General features: G+C 32.2%; 2 protein-coding genes and 1 long non-coding RNA gene across 7 annotated transcripts; 2 read left to right on the top strand and 1 right to left on the bottom strand.

Moving 5' to 3' along the window:
• Positions 1-128: 128 nt before the first annotated feature.
• Positions 129-2,022, top strand: LOC112282462 (uncharacterized). Of its 2 annotated transcripts, none has more exons than XM_090250516.1 (5): positions 129-386; positions 562-694; positions 975-1,219; positions 1,377-1,579; positions 1,725-2,022. In XM_090250516.1, the coding sequence occupies exons 1-5, from the start codon at positions 253-255 to the stop codon at positions 1,784-1,786; spliced, it is 777 nt and encodes a 258-aa protein (XP_090106642.1). In that variant the 5' UTR covers positions 129-252; the 3' UTR covers positions 1,787-2,022. The 2 variants fall into 2 exon arrangements, with proteins under 2 accessions (XP_090106642.1, XP_024375817.1); XM_024520049.3 differs by having other exon boundaries at positions 132-386; positions 1,377-1,560.
• Positions 2,023-2,644: 622 nt separating this feature from the next.
• LOC141045372 (uncharacterized) lies at positions 2,645-4,856 on the top strand. 4 transcript variants are annotated; one of them, XR_012217458.2, is made up of 4 exons: positions 2,703-3,634; positions 3,779-3,834; positions 4,151-4,220; positions 4,627-4,856. It is a non-coding gene; the product is annotated as an uncharacterized LOC141045372 (long non-coding RNA). The 4 variants fall into 4 exon arrangements; XR_012217457.2 differs by lacking the exon at positions 4,627-4,856 and adding an exon at positions 4,567-4,592; XR_012217455.2 differs by lacking the exon at positions 4,627-4,856 and having other exon boundaries at positions 2,645-3,634; positions 4,151-4,592.
• Positions 4,335-7,086, bottom strand: LOC112282463 (caffeic acid 3-O-methyltransferase). The gene is made up of 5 exons (XM_024520051.3): positions 6,733-7,086; positions 5,854-6,342; positions 5,479-5,725; positions 5,322-5,389; positions 4,335-5,200 (listed from the first exon to the last, which is right to left on the bottom strand). The coding sequence occupies exons 1-5, from the start codon at positions 6,856-6,858 to the stop codon at positions 4,925-4,927; spliced, it is 1,206 nt and encodes a 401-aa protein (XP_024375819.1). The 5' UTR covers positions 6,859-7,086; the 3' UTR covers positions 4,335-4,924.
• Positions 7,087-15,988: the final 8,902 nt, after the last annotated feature.

Below are 15,988 nucleotides of genomic sequence, written 5' to 3'. Positions count from 1 at the left end.
TGGAATTATGAGGATGGAGAAGACGGCTATTCAAGCTAATTGCGGATAGCCTTCTTGTAGCAGAAATAGTTCTGAAGAAGTTTACATGATCTGTCCCAAAGCATCTCTCTTCCCCTCACCAAATAACTCACGTATATCGCAAGACCAAAAGGTGCCCTATCTTCTGAGGGTCCTCCGGGTGCACTGCGAGCTTGTCCTGTTGAATTCAAGGTGCAACGCCTTGTAGAGCGAAGCCTTTGGGTCTTAAAGGACATGAACGAAGTTTGTAGTATTGCTGGAGACATGGTGAGATGGGCTGTGAACACAACGCAGTGGATCCCTACCGATGAGCAACTCAACTGCTGTTTGGCGGTACTACCTCCTTCGGAATGGTCTTCTGTGTTGCGGTTAGTTCTTAAACGATGAACACCACATATCTCCTTGTCGAATCACTGGTTCCATTAAATAGAAATATCCCTTGATTGCATTGTGTCTAACCGAGCGTTATTATAAAATTAAGAATATTGCCCTGTTTTGATTTTGTTCCGATGTGGTTCACGTCCTTCGTTCGTGTGAAAACAGATTTTCAAGTAAGGATGATCGGAAACGAGCGTTAATGAGCAGATTATTGCAGCGCAAGCTGTTCCACGACTTGCTGAGTATTGATTACGATAGTATACGCATTGAGCGCACACCGACAGGCAAACCTTATCTGGTCCGTTTCCCTCCCACTTCTTTTTCGGGCCTGCAGAAGCAATTTTTGTTTTGGATATATCAAATTTGGATCCCCAAGTTGGAGAATTATACTGCTACTGCACCTTTTTATGCTGAAAGGATCTCTCTGGCGAGGAATTTCCAAATATCTTTCTAGCTGTCTACTCAGTGATCACGCTTGTTAAGTGAATCAATTGGTTAGGGTTTTCCGCAAATGTATCTTCTTGCCACTTGTTTTCAAGTGATCTTAGTCATCTAACTTTTTTTTTTGGAGTCATCAGGTGTCAGTACCAAATGCAAGGTTACCACACCTCAATTTCAATGTGAGCCACGATGGTGATTATGTGGTGATAGTGTCAGATCCCGTGTCGCTGGTGGGTACGGATATCATTTCACGCCATAGTCACTCTGATCTGCTTCCCGAGAAGCTATTTGAAAATTTTACCACTTATTTCACCCCTTTCGAATGGATGATCATTCGATCTGGAGGACCTGATTCCGACAGCATGCTTGATCAGTTCTACAGGTAAGCACTAGGTTTCCCGTCGTCAAGTTGCTGTAAAACTTTCAATCACTTGTTTCCGGAGATTTACGATATTTTCAAGCACCACACGCACATTGCTATACCTAAAACTTCTCGACTAGCGAGAAACCTGATAATAATCCCCACGTTGTACGCATAGGCATTGGTGCATGAAGGAAGCCTATGTGAAGGCAGTAGGGGTTGGATTAGGGTTTGAGCTTCACCGGGCTGAGTTTCATTACGACAAAGATATGATATGGGGCGACCTTGCGCACGTCTACATCGATGGTATTGTTGCAACAGAGTGGCAATTCTTCTTGCACAAGCTGGATCCTGAACACTGGGTGAGTCTTCAAATACGTGGTATATTCCAAACCTGCCCGAGAATAATCTCATGTATGCGATGCAAAGGAGTCAGAAAATTTAACTTTGCACTCGGAGAGCATAGTCTGAATTGCAGGGTTTTCCGGATGATCGCTTGGTGATTAATTAACATCTTTTTTCGCAGGTTTGTGTCGCTACAGGTCCACCATCTGTGCGTCCAAGCAGTGCACCTGCGGTAGCAAATAATGATGGAGAGTCTTGCCATAGAACTGTATTTCAGAGCAGAAGTTTCACCTTTCTCAGAGTTGAGGATGTCTTGAAAGAATTTGGACTTCAAGCGGCTTCGTATGATTGTGGAGAGTATCGCATTGGGGCGGACAGTGAGAACGAGAGACGAGAGTCGACTGCTCCTCTATCTAGTTCATAAACTTTCTCTCAAAGCTGTCTTAATTCGATGCACCTTGGCTGCTCAAATTCAGTACTGCTGTGCCCAATTCCTGAATTCCTCAACTGACTTGGTCTAAAAATCTTTCAGTTTCATGATCCGAAGCAGCCAGGTGTAGTGCTTCTTGAGAATCACGTATGCTGCGTGTTTAACTGTGAACAGTTTGCCATCTCTGAATCAACAAAGCGAAGCAACATCATCTCTACTATAGTGCAGCACACACATTTTGTTCACTTATTTTACACAAAACTTCAACGTCGGTCCTTAACCGAAGCATTCTAGCATGACATAGAAAATGCTCATTTTCACAAGCAAGGTGATGAGATGTATGCTTGAGCGGTAAATACACAATCTCCTCAGTACATTTCAATAAAAAAATTCCACTTAGCATTGATACGAAGACACCACTGTCAGAGTTTTTGAGCCAAGCAAGCCTGTTAACCAATACATCATTCTCAATCTTTCCTCCAAAATCCCATCCTCTAATCAAGAGGGTTTTCAAACTCAGGGCCGGTCTTGTGACCTCGAACTGTAGAATGTAAAATCTAGCAAGATGATGAATCCATTCGAACGAACAGCACTGTCACACAAAATCGAAATTTCTTTATGTAATTACTGATGCCACCACTCCGAAAGCTCATAGATATAAACCTTCCCGAAATATCAAATTTGAATTTTTTTGGAAATTTTTGAGTGAAGTTCTAGATACGTCAAAGTAATTAACTGTCAGATTTCAGGAATATCATCGAATTTTGTGCTCCAATTGGGGGTTTCAAGTCAATGGCGGTGCGTCAGCATCACGTCCTCCTCCACAACGGATTGAACAAGGACTCCATCGCCGCACCGAATCCTCACGTTGCATAATTTCACCTGTGAAATTTCCCTGTGGAATTGTTTTCCTATGCATTACCCTTTTCGTGAATGGCCATGTTTAGAAACAAACACATATTTCTCGCCAATTGGGAGTGGTTTGTGGCCTCACCTCGTGCACAGGTTTGAATGTCGAGTGTTGGATTGCTAGTACCGTTGCTATGCCAACGATTCCCCAATCTGTAGTTTAGGGGTAGAATCTTGAGCTTAGCAGGCCATTGACCTGATGAATCCCGTGTATGAGAGTAATTTTGTTATGTGTCTTTTGAACGATTGTCTGGAGGTTCGATCATCGTCGCTAAAAGAGAATTAGGTTGATCGCGTATGTATTGTCGGTGGGTTCGAGGTTTTGAACCTCTGCTGTGTTGGAGGAGAACTCATTTGGAGATGTCTTTGTTGGGGCTCGTTTTAACGCGTGAGTAGTTTTTTTAGCTTGTGGGTACGGTGACTTGTTGTTACCGTTTCTGGAGTTCGCTCGAGTTTGATCTCATTTCGGAAACCCTCTCTTCCGAACGTAGATGGTCCTGGTAAAATCTGAGATAACAAATGCTTCCGCTGTTCATGCTCGCGCTGCTCGTGTTCTTCTTCGTGACGGTTGTTGTAGTCCCGGGCGTGATGCAACAAAGTGAGGAAGTTGTGGAAGAGGTTGTGGGGATGTGGCAGATTCCCTCGCTCTTTACTGGCCTGATCGCCGTGCTGCTGCTTCTCGTTTGCGTTCCTGGCGGTCCGTTGGCGCCTGTAGTGAATAACATCAGAAACTTTTGACGCTACTCTTCCGAGTATGCAATCACTGCTCTCCTAACAATCACAGGGTTTGCACCGCATCTTGTGTGAATCACCCGCATCAGAATCAGCATTCTCAAAGTACTTTTGTCTTCGTATCTTATTCTCTGGAAGGTTAAATCATCTTGGAAAGTGTGTAGGTAATTCGGAGCCAACAAGTGGACAAGATATGCCCTGAGCTGCGTATGCTGCACAGGTAACACAGAATTATCATATTTTTTGTATCGCTCTTTTGATCCTTCCTGTAAGTATGGATAGAATTTCGCTTTGCAAGGTTGGAAGATTCGATGGTTTTCGCCTCGTAAGGTAATTTGTAGTTGGGCGATTGTCCATCCGCTGTCTATTTTCGTTGCAATTGCCTGTTTTGTGCGCAAATTGTTCTCAAGTTCAGAATGCCACTGTGATCAGACCTCTGCAGCGTTCCGCTCCCGGGGTTTTATCACAACAGCCAAGTAGTGTAGTGGATTGGAGATTGGTGCAATTCCTAACGTCTCTCGTATTGCGGTGGCCAGGAATTTCATGGACCGTAGTTGGAAAGAAGTCGATCATGTTCCTCCGTGGATGCAGATGAGTTTGGTTTAGGTATCTTGTCCGGTGCTGCATTCCCCTATTGAGCGTTTCGCATCCTCTCGATTCACTTCACAATTGGGAGTTGTTGTAGGGTGGGCAATGATAGCTACATTTTTGCCACAGTGACACTTCAAATTCTAATGAAACTTGGTTATATTTCAGACACAAGTAGCTACGGTGGAATCCTAGACTTTATATTTGAAACTATTGCTCCTTCATAGGCCATTGACATTGGCAAGATTCCATATTAGTGCGTATTTAAGTTTTTGGCAAACTGTATAGGTATAAACCTTCGTGATTTACAGCGCAGTGCAGTAACGTGGTGACAACTCGTGTATTGCATTGTTGATTGCAACAGATAGCTGAAAACATCGAGTATTCTCATACAGCAGCTTGATAACGCAGTTGGGTATGACAGGTCATGTGGTGTGTCGACAAGTAATTAAAGAAGATTATAACCACGAGAAGGATGTTGACTGTCACTATGGATTGCGTGAAAGCAAGTGTGCTCCAATGACTAGTCGTAGCATGAAATTTGGATATATACAGATTAAATAACTCGTCTTAAAAGAGGAGTTTGCCTACCTCTTACAAATGTTACCATTGTGTACCTTTCGCTGCTATTAATAAGAGGAAACTATTGTATTACTAATTTTCTGATTATGGGGACATATTGAGAGAATTATTAGTAATCCTCACTGGGTGGCTTCAATTAGTCAGTGTTGCGGCTGCAGACAAACGAAACTTGCATTTGGGAATCCACCGCTTGCCAACAAAGCTCGCCACTGCTCCTCAGTCCGATCTACTTTACCATACACCAGTAGCCCCAGATCCATCAGTGGCGGCACTCCGTCATATGGACTACCACCCTCGTCAAATTCGGATGGAATCACAGGATCATAGATGAGCAACTTCCCATTCGCCGTGAGCGCCTTCTTGCAATTTTGTAGGACTTTGACAGCCTCTTCGTCCTTGAAGAGATGCACAATATTCTGCAGACAAAATCAATCGTTCAGGCTTAGCTCTTTCGTCTTCTTAGATCTAGAAAGACGAGACGGTGTGTTCTGACTAATTCCAAGCAAGCAATGCTTTAGGGTTTTGGTTGTGCAGTACCTTCATGAGCATGGCATCGCCACTCGGTACACCACCTTCGAGCAAATGTCCAGAAACATGTTCCACTCCTATTTCAAACCACTAGTACTCGATCCATCAGAATTAAAAATCCGCATCCGATAATAAGGATAACACGGATATCATGGGAGGCATATACCAGGAAACTCGGGAGCCTCCGCTATAACGTGAGGCAAATCGAAATTGATTCCACGAATGTGAGGATGAGCAGCGACTATAGCTGCAACGGTGGCACCCTGGTAGCCCCCGACGTCTACAAGAACATTCACGTCTTTGAACCCGTCGTAGCGCTTCAGAGCTTCGATCGTCGGCGCTCCTTGAACCTTGTTAAATGCGTTCCATAATGCACCGTACTCAGGATCAACATCCGAGTACTCCCAAGAAGTCTGCGAACACAAGACGTATTTGCATGAAACAGATTAGAGCTAGGAATGAGATCCACACGAAGAGTGCACAATCTAGTCTAACATTTTACTATTTGAACGTATTAATTCGATCCCGCATTTTAGTGTACCATTCCGTAAGCTGTTCCCCAAGCGTCTTTCCCATACAAGACACTCTCGTGCAAATGCTGCCAGGGGACGTGGGAGGATATGTAATTTAAGTACATCAGCAACGGCGCAAGGCTCCGACTATTGTTCTCCTGCACCAACCTCCTTGAAGCAGGCGTCAGTCCATACCGAGCAACTGTTGTACCAGACTCCGACACTCGTTCTGCGGAGAACACTTTGAGGTGCACCAACGTCCTCATGACTCGGTGAAGCACTTGCTCGTCTACGGAATCACTGGGAAGCTCTTTGGATATTTCGTGCACGGAGAGAGCTCCTCTCTCGGGTTCAGCTCGTGCAAGTATGTCAGGGATGTTGAGCACCACCGCAGTCTTAAGTGTCATTGCCGCGGCGTGTCCGAATAGCAATGGAGAGAGAACCCTCATTCCATTTTGCGCTGCACTTGCGCAGTCTTTATGATCCACATCGCTACTTCTTGCGGTAGCTTCCGCCATCTGCACAACCTCAATCAAGCTGGATTCGATTCAGGTGTGCGTATCAAATTCTCGATTTTCTGCTCATCACTCAAAGCGGCTCTCAAAATCAGCAGCTAATTAAGTAGGAGCTACTCTCGGATTTCTGTGGGAATGATGTTCGATCCTCATCTGCAACCTCTCTCTTCAGCTATGGATCTAATCTGCCGAGCAATCAAAGTAAACAACAAACAGCCAAATTTCCACACCCCGATTGTAAATAATCCCAATGCGCATGGTTCAATCATTCATCACGCGGTCTGAGCAGCATGAATACACTGAGCTCTGGGAGTACTTGCCTTCCTCTCAGAATCACACAAACACCAGTCTTCCACAGACAAGAGAAATTCTACCCCGGGTCGGAAGATTTACCAGTAGGTTGAAGAAAGCGACAAACTCTGTAAAAACCTTTACATTGTAGTCTAGGATGACCGTTTGCCAGACAATCCAGCTTGAGACGAATCTCACCAAGTGAACAATCGATAATCTGGCAATCATAACTTCGCTACCCAGGTCATGCCCGAATGTGAGAATACCGTCTCCGCCTCAGATCACATATATATATCTCCAACGACCGACAATCATGCGGAATTCAATACGGGTCTAGCAAGTCGAGGAGTCCAAATCGTGGCTGTTTACGAAATCTAGATGACGACTATGTGATGAAATGTCAAGTGGAGCCCAGGAGCTCACAGCCCTCAGCAAATGACAAGAATGCAACCTGGACGGTTTTCCATTCGAAGAATCTCAGAGACTTGAAGCGAAAGCGACGCATGGGTCTACTTTTTTCTCGTCAACGTTCGGTATTCAGCAACTTTGTGGTGCCTATTTCTGCGGTGCCCTTCGCAGTTTGCTTCAAGCTTGACCCCGTAACTCGTGAAGGTTCCTGTGATTGACTCTATGGCTGCTGTTGACTGAACACGGTCATGACCATATTTACTCCGGCAGAGGTATTGAACGTAATGACTTTGCTGTCGTCACTACTCATCTGCTTCAACTAATCACTAGTTGCAAGCGGCCGCCGAAGGTGGGAACTCCTCGCCGAGCAGCGCCGGCCATCGCACTGGTAGGCATGCATACCGACACTTCCTTCATGGTTCGGCCCCCGATCCACAATCCTTTTCACACTGGTGCACATAAACTTGGTGGAGAGGATAGAAGGGTCTTCCTCTTTTTCTATCCATCTATTGAAGCTATTAATAGAAGGAAAACACAAGAGCTTTTGCATGTGATGTTATCAATTCAAGTAAAATCTGATGTGTTTTGGATTCTGATGATTATCATACATTTTAGAGTTGTGATTTTTATGTTTGACCATCCTTGAAAATAAAAATGCAATCTTCCCATTTCACCACATTACGTTTAGAATATTTTGCAACCCTTCGTCGAGTATTGTGCTATGCTACTATCTTATCAACATACAATTTTTGCTAGATGTATTTGATATTTTATACAAATAGATTGGTCAGGTTGCAATTTTTGAAGGATATTCAATCAATCCATGGATTCGAAAATTATTATATATTCACGCTTTCTGAATGTCATGTAAAACAATTCAAAACAATCATATGAAATTGATACTCTCATTTGATTATATATTTATTCATATATTTATTTAAGATTTTCAAAATATATACTTATGATTAATAAACATTAATGGTTTTCTCTTGTTTCATCATAAAATAGTGCTATATAATTTTATATAATATAATAATTCAAAATAATCTAGTTATAGAGATAAAGTAATTTTTAAATTTTTTGCCTAAGCATATTCTAATCATTGTAAAAAGAGTTTAGCTCAACGTTGTTTCATAAAAAAAGTCATGACATGTTTATGAAACTTAAGTTGAAAGAAATATAGCTAACAGAATATTTTTATAATAATTGTGTATATCTATATGTATCTTATATATACAATAAATATTATATATATGAAATTATAAACAATGTTTGTTTATTACAATATGTTATAATAATAGTGATGGTAAAACTCATTTATATATGTTTGTTTCTTCAAAAGAATTATAAAACATATAATGAATAATAATTTTAATTTTATGAATTTATAATTTTAATACATAAAAAATCATCAAATATGCTACAAACCAAAACCACGAGATTCATGTAGTGGTATTTGGTATTTCTTTTGTATTACATTTAAAACATACTGATGGTTTGATTTGCATGTGTATGTGTTTTATTTAATTTTTGTGTGGTATTGATAAAAATATGTTTTTGCGGTTTTAGTTGCATTTTTTCTGTTGTATTTAATTGTTTGACATTGAAAAATTACTTTTACACACTGCTCTCACACCAAAACAAGGCGTCCAATGTTGGTTTTTGTAATATTCAAAATTTAATAGTTGATATCTCTGAAGATTGTTTGAGAATTTCAAATAAAATTCAAGAAGATGTGATATTCAAAATAAATAAAATCAGAAAAATAAAAAGGTGATCATTTTTGTGCAGATAATGATTACTTTTTTTTTTTTTTTTTTTCTATTCTTCTTTATTTTTGTTTTGTTTTTATTATAAACAAAACAAAACAAAACAAAAAAGCACATGTTAAATTATTCAAATTCTGGATGTAGTAGTTGCTATTAATGTATTCAATTGCATTATTTTAAGAAAAAAATTGTATAAAAATAAATAGAAACCAGTATTTATTAATTTAAGAACATAATTAATTTGAACAATTATTGATTTTACCAAAATTAACTTTTTTGTATTATAAAATATTTATGATTATTTTTTATGATCATTTCTGAAAAGAAGAATTACAAATAATTTGATGTTTACAGAAAATAAATTAAATTAAATTTCTAAATTCTTACACATCATCCAGAGTCATTAAATTATCATAATAAATATAATTGGCTTGGTTATATTAATTTCCATTTCAATAAATTGAATAGTTTAAAAGTAAGTTTAAGAGGTTGAAAATATAAAGGTGGATAATAAACAAATAATACGTAAAATCTATCAATAATTGATTTATTAAAAAGATTTCAAATATCTACTTATATATATATATATATATATATATATGATTTGCTTTTAAAACTTTGTAAGTGTGCATATTTTGAATTGATGCAAATCTAAATAAACTATTTTTGTATATTTTCTAAATTTTATAATTGATAAATAATTTTAAATAATAAAATAAACTACAAATAAATATATGCATAAAGTGTTATTCATCAAGATTATAAAATTTAATCACACTATTGAATAGTTAATGGTTTGACAATAAAAATTATTGCTGTACAATCTTTAACATAGAAGCTTCATGTTCTTTCTTTACAAGAACAAAAATAAGACCACATTAGATAATTAACAACGTATTAGTTTTTAAATATATTAAATAAGGCTTTTGCATAACTTGTACAATGTACTCTCCATGACAAATTTTAAAACTGTACTTTATAATGTTTTTTTTTATTACTATTTTTTATACAGACAATATAATGCTTAATCTTAATATTTTTTTATAGAGTGAAATTCTTGACAAAATAACAAGTTATTATTGAAAATTGAATTTAAAATACATTCAAATAAATGTTAGGTTTTTTTTATATCATATCATAAAAACATTAGATTTTGGATATAATTTTTTTTTATTTTAGTAAATTTTAACTTTATGGTTTAAATTGGTTGTAAAATATAAAGAATGTGTACAAAGAAAGATAATCTTAGAAAATTGGTGACGTTTTTTTGTGGATCAATAAAAAAGATGTTAACATCCACTAATGCAATTGGGAGCCAATTTTTGTAACAAAACTATTGGCTAAATTTTTTTAAAAAAATTTATATTATTAAAGAGCTTATAGTAGCAAATTACTTTAAAAACATAGATAAAAGTTAAGAAGGTAGTAAAAACAATTTGATACTAATTCTGTTTTTTGATTTAAAAAAATAGCTTTTGCTTACTTTGGAGGGCCATAAACAAGTCAAAACAAAATAAGTTAGCCAAAATAAAAATATGAGTATCTTAAAGTAAAAGCAAAGAGTAGCTTTCAACAAGAATTACTTAGAAAAACCTTAGATTGATATCCAAAGATGATTGGTTATGTACTTGGATCAAAACTAGATCCTAAAGCACAAAACTATGCACCCATGACAAATATAAGGTTTGTTTGTTGATTAAAGAGCAATAGTTTAGAGCAAATCTGATAGGTTTTTTTTTAAGTACTATTTTGAGGAATTTGAATTTATATTGCTTTGTGAAAGCTTTGCAAAGTGAAGTTTGTTTTGCAAGACTTTATTTTGTGCTGAATAAAAAAAAAAAAATGGATTTTGGTAAATTATATGAGTTTTATAAAAAATCTACAAATGAAATTTTGTAAGTTTGTGAATGTAGTTGTGTTAGATTTTTGGTGTAAAATTGAGTTTAATTAGACAATTAGATTCAAAGTAATTAAAATTCACATGAATTAAGATCTTAGAAATTAGGTTGTGAAGGTCAATGAGAGTTTCTACAATTTTAAATAATTTTTTTTTTGTATATTAATGGTTTACTTAGTTTTTTACAATCATATAAATTAATAGTTTAAGAAAGAGATATTAACATTAGAAGATTTTATTGAGGTTAGAATAAGAGGATGGTTGACATTCTCAAGTTAATTTTTACATAATAAGATAATGCATATTTGTAGTGAATGTTTTGAAGCTCAATATGAAGGATTTTGACCATTGTTCATGCAACTAGGAGTCAATTTAGTTTGAGAGGATCAATGTGGCAACACTTAATCATATGCTTGCAATACAACAAGGAGCCAATATAAGTAGAAAATATCTATGTAGATTGGTACTGAATTTTTTTAAAGGTTGACAACAAAGGTATTAATCTTTTCCAATGCAAAAAAATCCAATTTAGCTAGAAAGGATCATTATAATATGTGAAAAATATCTATAATTACTAATATATATATATATATATATATATTTGATTGAATTTTTTTTATAAAAAATTCATTATTATTATCTTATTAGAAAGCTTCTTAGAAGCTTTTTAGATACAAATTTTACTCTATACATATTTATAGATGATTGATAGCTTAAAAAATTGACCAAAAAGTTGGCCATATGCTTTACATGTTAGCCACTTATATTACAAGTTGGCCATATAGTATATATATTGAAAACTTATTCTACAAGTTTGTGATATGTCTTATAAGTTGGACATATGTTATGTAGCATTTATAGTATTGCCTTGTGCTTTCTTAGGAGATAGTAATTGTAAAGGTAAAAATAAAGCCATCCTTACTCTCTTAAACTTCTTTCTTATTTCTAATCTGGTTTCAAGAGTCTTAGGTCTTTTTGTCTTTAGCAATAACCATTTCAATTTCTTCTTATATATATATATATATATATATATATATATATCTATTTTTTTCATATCTCATTTATATAAATCTCACTATGAATATACATTCTTTAAATTCTTATCTTTGATAAATTTATTTGAATATATTCATAATAGAAGATGTTTATCTTTCTTGATTTAAAATAAATCAATATTTTTTTTGACAAAACATAAGCATATTATAGATTATAGATTATTTACTTTTAAACTTATATTATTTTTTATTTTTTTATTTTTTTATTTTTTTATTTTTATTTTTGATCCTTCTCTACATCTTGTTATAAGTGATAGAATTCATTTTTTCTTATATTATTTAATGATAACTAAGTTTATAAGAATATAGAGTGCAATAATATAAGAAGAAAAAAAAATCAAATTATTAGTACTTATTATGCATCAACTCACGTTATTACCACAAGAGCATTGAAATTGGCTTATATAAAAAGTTTGATGGTATAAAATCAAAATTTTAAGAATTTATTAACCAAATACAACTAGTGATTGAACTTCAATTTCAAAGTTAGTTAGCTCTAAGATTATAAGTTATATTTATTAAAAAATTATTTTTAAATTTTATCTCATAATAATACTTATCCTTCTTTAAATAATATAATTTAATATTAGCTAATTTAGAAGCTTTTGTGGTAAAATTTTGATCTATGAAAAGAAAGCATGATATAATTTGTATTGCAACCAATAAGATTTTAATCTTATATCAAAGAAATTCTTTAGTGTCACCTTATATTTGACAATTCCAATTAAAAATCAATATTAAGTGAAATGATGCTCTATTTATCACCCAATTCTTCTATAGATTGCAAAATGAGATAAAAAAATTAATATTGAACCATCTTAATTTTCTACATTGAATTAAATAATTAAATTTGTTGTAAAGCATAATAATAGATTTTTGAGTTTTAATCTGAGTATTATACAAGTATGCCACAACATTTTTATAATTTGATCTCTATCCCAATACCTTCTTAATACATGCATTCTAATATAGATAATATGAAAATTAATGCAATATGCTTGAAACTTCTTACTAAACAAGAAAAATCTTAATACCATCATTTTATTTTGTTTTGTTTTGTTTTTTTTATTTTTTATTCTTTTTACATTATAGAGAATCTAAAGATAGTCATCAATATTGTTGAAAGAAGCAACACAACTACAAAATAAGAAACATGATTATTAAAGAAGACAATGTATTAGAAAACAATTTTTTCTACTTATAATAGAATCCATACAGTTAGATTTATGTAAATCATCTTGCAAAGGTCCTATTTTGTTTTCAAAAACTTTTATTTTTTTAAAATACATATTTTATTAAGAATAAAAAAATTAAAAATTATATATCTTACTAAATTTAAAAGCTTCAATTTTTTAAAAATAAAGTATTTATTAAAAATCTTAATATATTATTAATAAAAAAATTAAACAAATACATGTAAAAGTTATAGATGGTCAATTGATATCTTTTAGGGATAATATTCATAAAACCATTTCTATGCACATAATAATAAAAGAATATAAAAACTTAGTAATATTTAATATAATTAAATCTTCTATAAATTATATTTGATTTATTGTGGTTAAAAAAGTATAACCTTGAAATAGATTGGATCTCTTGTAATTTTTTAAAAATATATTTATAGATATTTCTAACCAAGTAATAGTTCATAAGACTAAGAAAATCAAACTATTATTTTTAAGAGTAATAATATTTATGCAAGTATCAAAATAAAGATTATTATTTATTATTTATAAAAAATATATTTTTAATAATAAAAATATCTTAAGCAACCTTCTAATATAAAAAATACCAAGAAATAATTAAAAAAAAGTATATATTCTACTAAAATATTATTCTTATGATTATGTAATTGATCTTTAAGGAGGAGCTCAATTTTTATTTGGACCAATGTATAACTTATTACATAATGAATTAGCTTTATTCAAGGAATATATTAATAAAAATTTGGCCAAGGATTTTATATGCCATTCAAAATCTCCAACAAAGTCTTTGATTATTTTTGTAGAAAAAAAAATAGATCATCACAAATAATTGTGGATTATAAAGAAATTTATAAGATAGTTATTTAGAATCGATATTCTTTACTTTTGCTATCCAAACTTCTTAATAAATTAAATCAAGTCAATATTTATATAAAAATAAATCTAAAAATAGCATACAACTAATACATTTTAAAGAGAAAAATAAAAATAAAGTTATTTTATAAACAAAGTATGAATATTTTGAATATAATATAATACTTTTTAGACTTATAAATCTTCTAATTTTTAAAAAAAATCTAATTAATATTTTTTTTAAAAAAAATTATGAAATTTTATTATTTTATATTAAGTTGATATTTTAATATATTTTAAAAATACAAAAGAACACAAGTTATATGTTGTCTATTACAAAGACTTTAAAATACAAGATTATATGCTAAGATTGAAAAATGTGTATTTTACATAATTCAAGTTGATTTTTTGAGATATATTATTTTAAATAATTATCTTATAATAGATCCAAAGAAAGTCTAAAATATCATAAATTAGAAAACTTCAAAAATAATAAGAGATGTTTAATATTTTTTAAAATATTCCAATCATCAAAAAAAATTATTAAGAATTTTTCTAAAACTATAACTCTATTTATATGCTTGCCTTAGAAAGACAAACTTGAGTAGATCAATGAGGCTAAAATTATATTTTAAGCTTTAAAAAAACTTTTGTTAAATCACTAATTTTATATTGAATTGACTTTTTTAAACCACTTTAAATATAAAAAAAATTATTTTAATTTTATCTTTGATGTAATGTTGTCACAAATAAGAGTAGATAAAAAACTTCACTTTATAGATTTTATTCAAGAAACTATTTTAGTAGTCAAAATCAATTATAAGATCTATATCAAAGAACTTTGTATAATTATGAATTACATTTAAGAATGACATCAATAATTAGAAGGTGCTTTTAGTCTAATAAATATTGTTATTATTCACAAGAATCTTAAGTCTAATATGCCAACACATGTTTTAAATTATTACCAAGTCCGTTGGAGCATGTCCATGTCAAGATTTAAATTTGATGTTACTTATTGGCTGAAAAAACAACAAGGTTTATTAAATGCCTTATCTAAATGCTTTCATCTTGTACGAAAAGAAAAAGAAGAAGCATTTTATAAGTAAAAACACGAAATTCTTTTGAAATCTAAGAGATTTCATCTTTGTGTTATAAAATCAATAATTTAATTTGATTTAATATTTTTTGATTAAGTTTATTTAAGTACATCTTTAGATCTTTTTTCATATGGCATTAAAAAAGTTCTTCCAAATTTCTTGATTTTTAAAATTTTAGATTTTAATATAATCTTTTATATTTTAAATGGTGCTTATATATTCCAAAAAATAAAATACAACTATGTACTTTTCAAGCTTTTTTTTAATATAGCATTTTCAATATAAAAAGTTTTTAGAATTAATCTGAAGAGATTTTTAGTGGTGCCAAATATGAAAGGCAATAAAATATTTTGTACAATCATGTGATAATTATTCAAGCTCAAGGATCTCTCATTATTGATCTTATAGACTTTTCCAACCATTATCCATACTAGAACCACCACAGTGATCAATTTTTATGGATTTTATTTTTTAAAAAATAATTCAAAGATCTTATGATTTTATATTTGTGATAATAGATTACTTAATTAAGATGGAATAATTTGTATTATATAAAAGAATTATTACATGTTAAAAAATAAATAGGCTTTTTTCAACAATATCTATGACTATTATGGTCTATCAAGTGATATTGTATTAAATGAAAGAACTTAATCTGTATCCAAATTTTAGATAATTTTTTTTAAGATATGAAAGAGTAATATAAAAACATCATCATTCTTCTATCTTCAAACTAATAGACAAACAAAGCAAGTGAATTAAGTATCAGAAAAATATTTATAATATACCATATTAGAGTATAAATATCTATAATTAGTGATATTTATCTATAATTTGATATTTTTATTTTTTAAAATTTGATAATATTATAATAGAAGATTTTTAAAATTATATAATAGATTTACAATCAAAAAGATAGATGCAATTAAAAAAAGCTCAAAGATAAGAAAATATCAATATGCATATCTATTGAAAGGAGCAACATCAATTCTTAGTTGGAAATAAGATGTGATTACTATATTGTAAATCAAAACTATTTGTCATTGTGATAAGTTGAATTGTTGTAGACTTG

Source organism: Physcomitrium patens, chromosome 5 (assembly GCF_059467195.1).
Source record: "Physcomitrium patens ecotype Gransden chromosome 5, ASM5946719v1, whole genome shotgun sequence".
In the NCBI taxonomy this organism is placed as follows: Eukaryota; Viridiplantae; Streptophyta; class Bryopsida; order Funariales; family Funariaceae; genus Physcomitrium; species Physcomitrium patens.
This window is presented reverse-complemented; position numbering and strand designations above follow the sequence as displayed.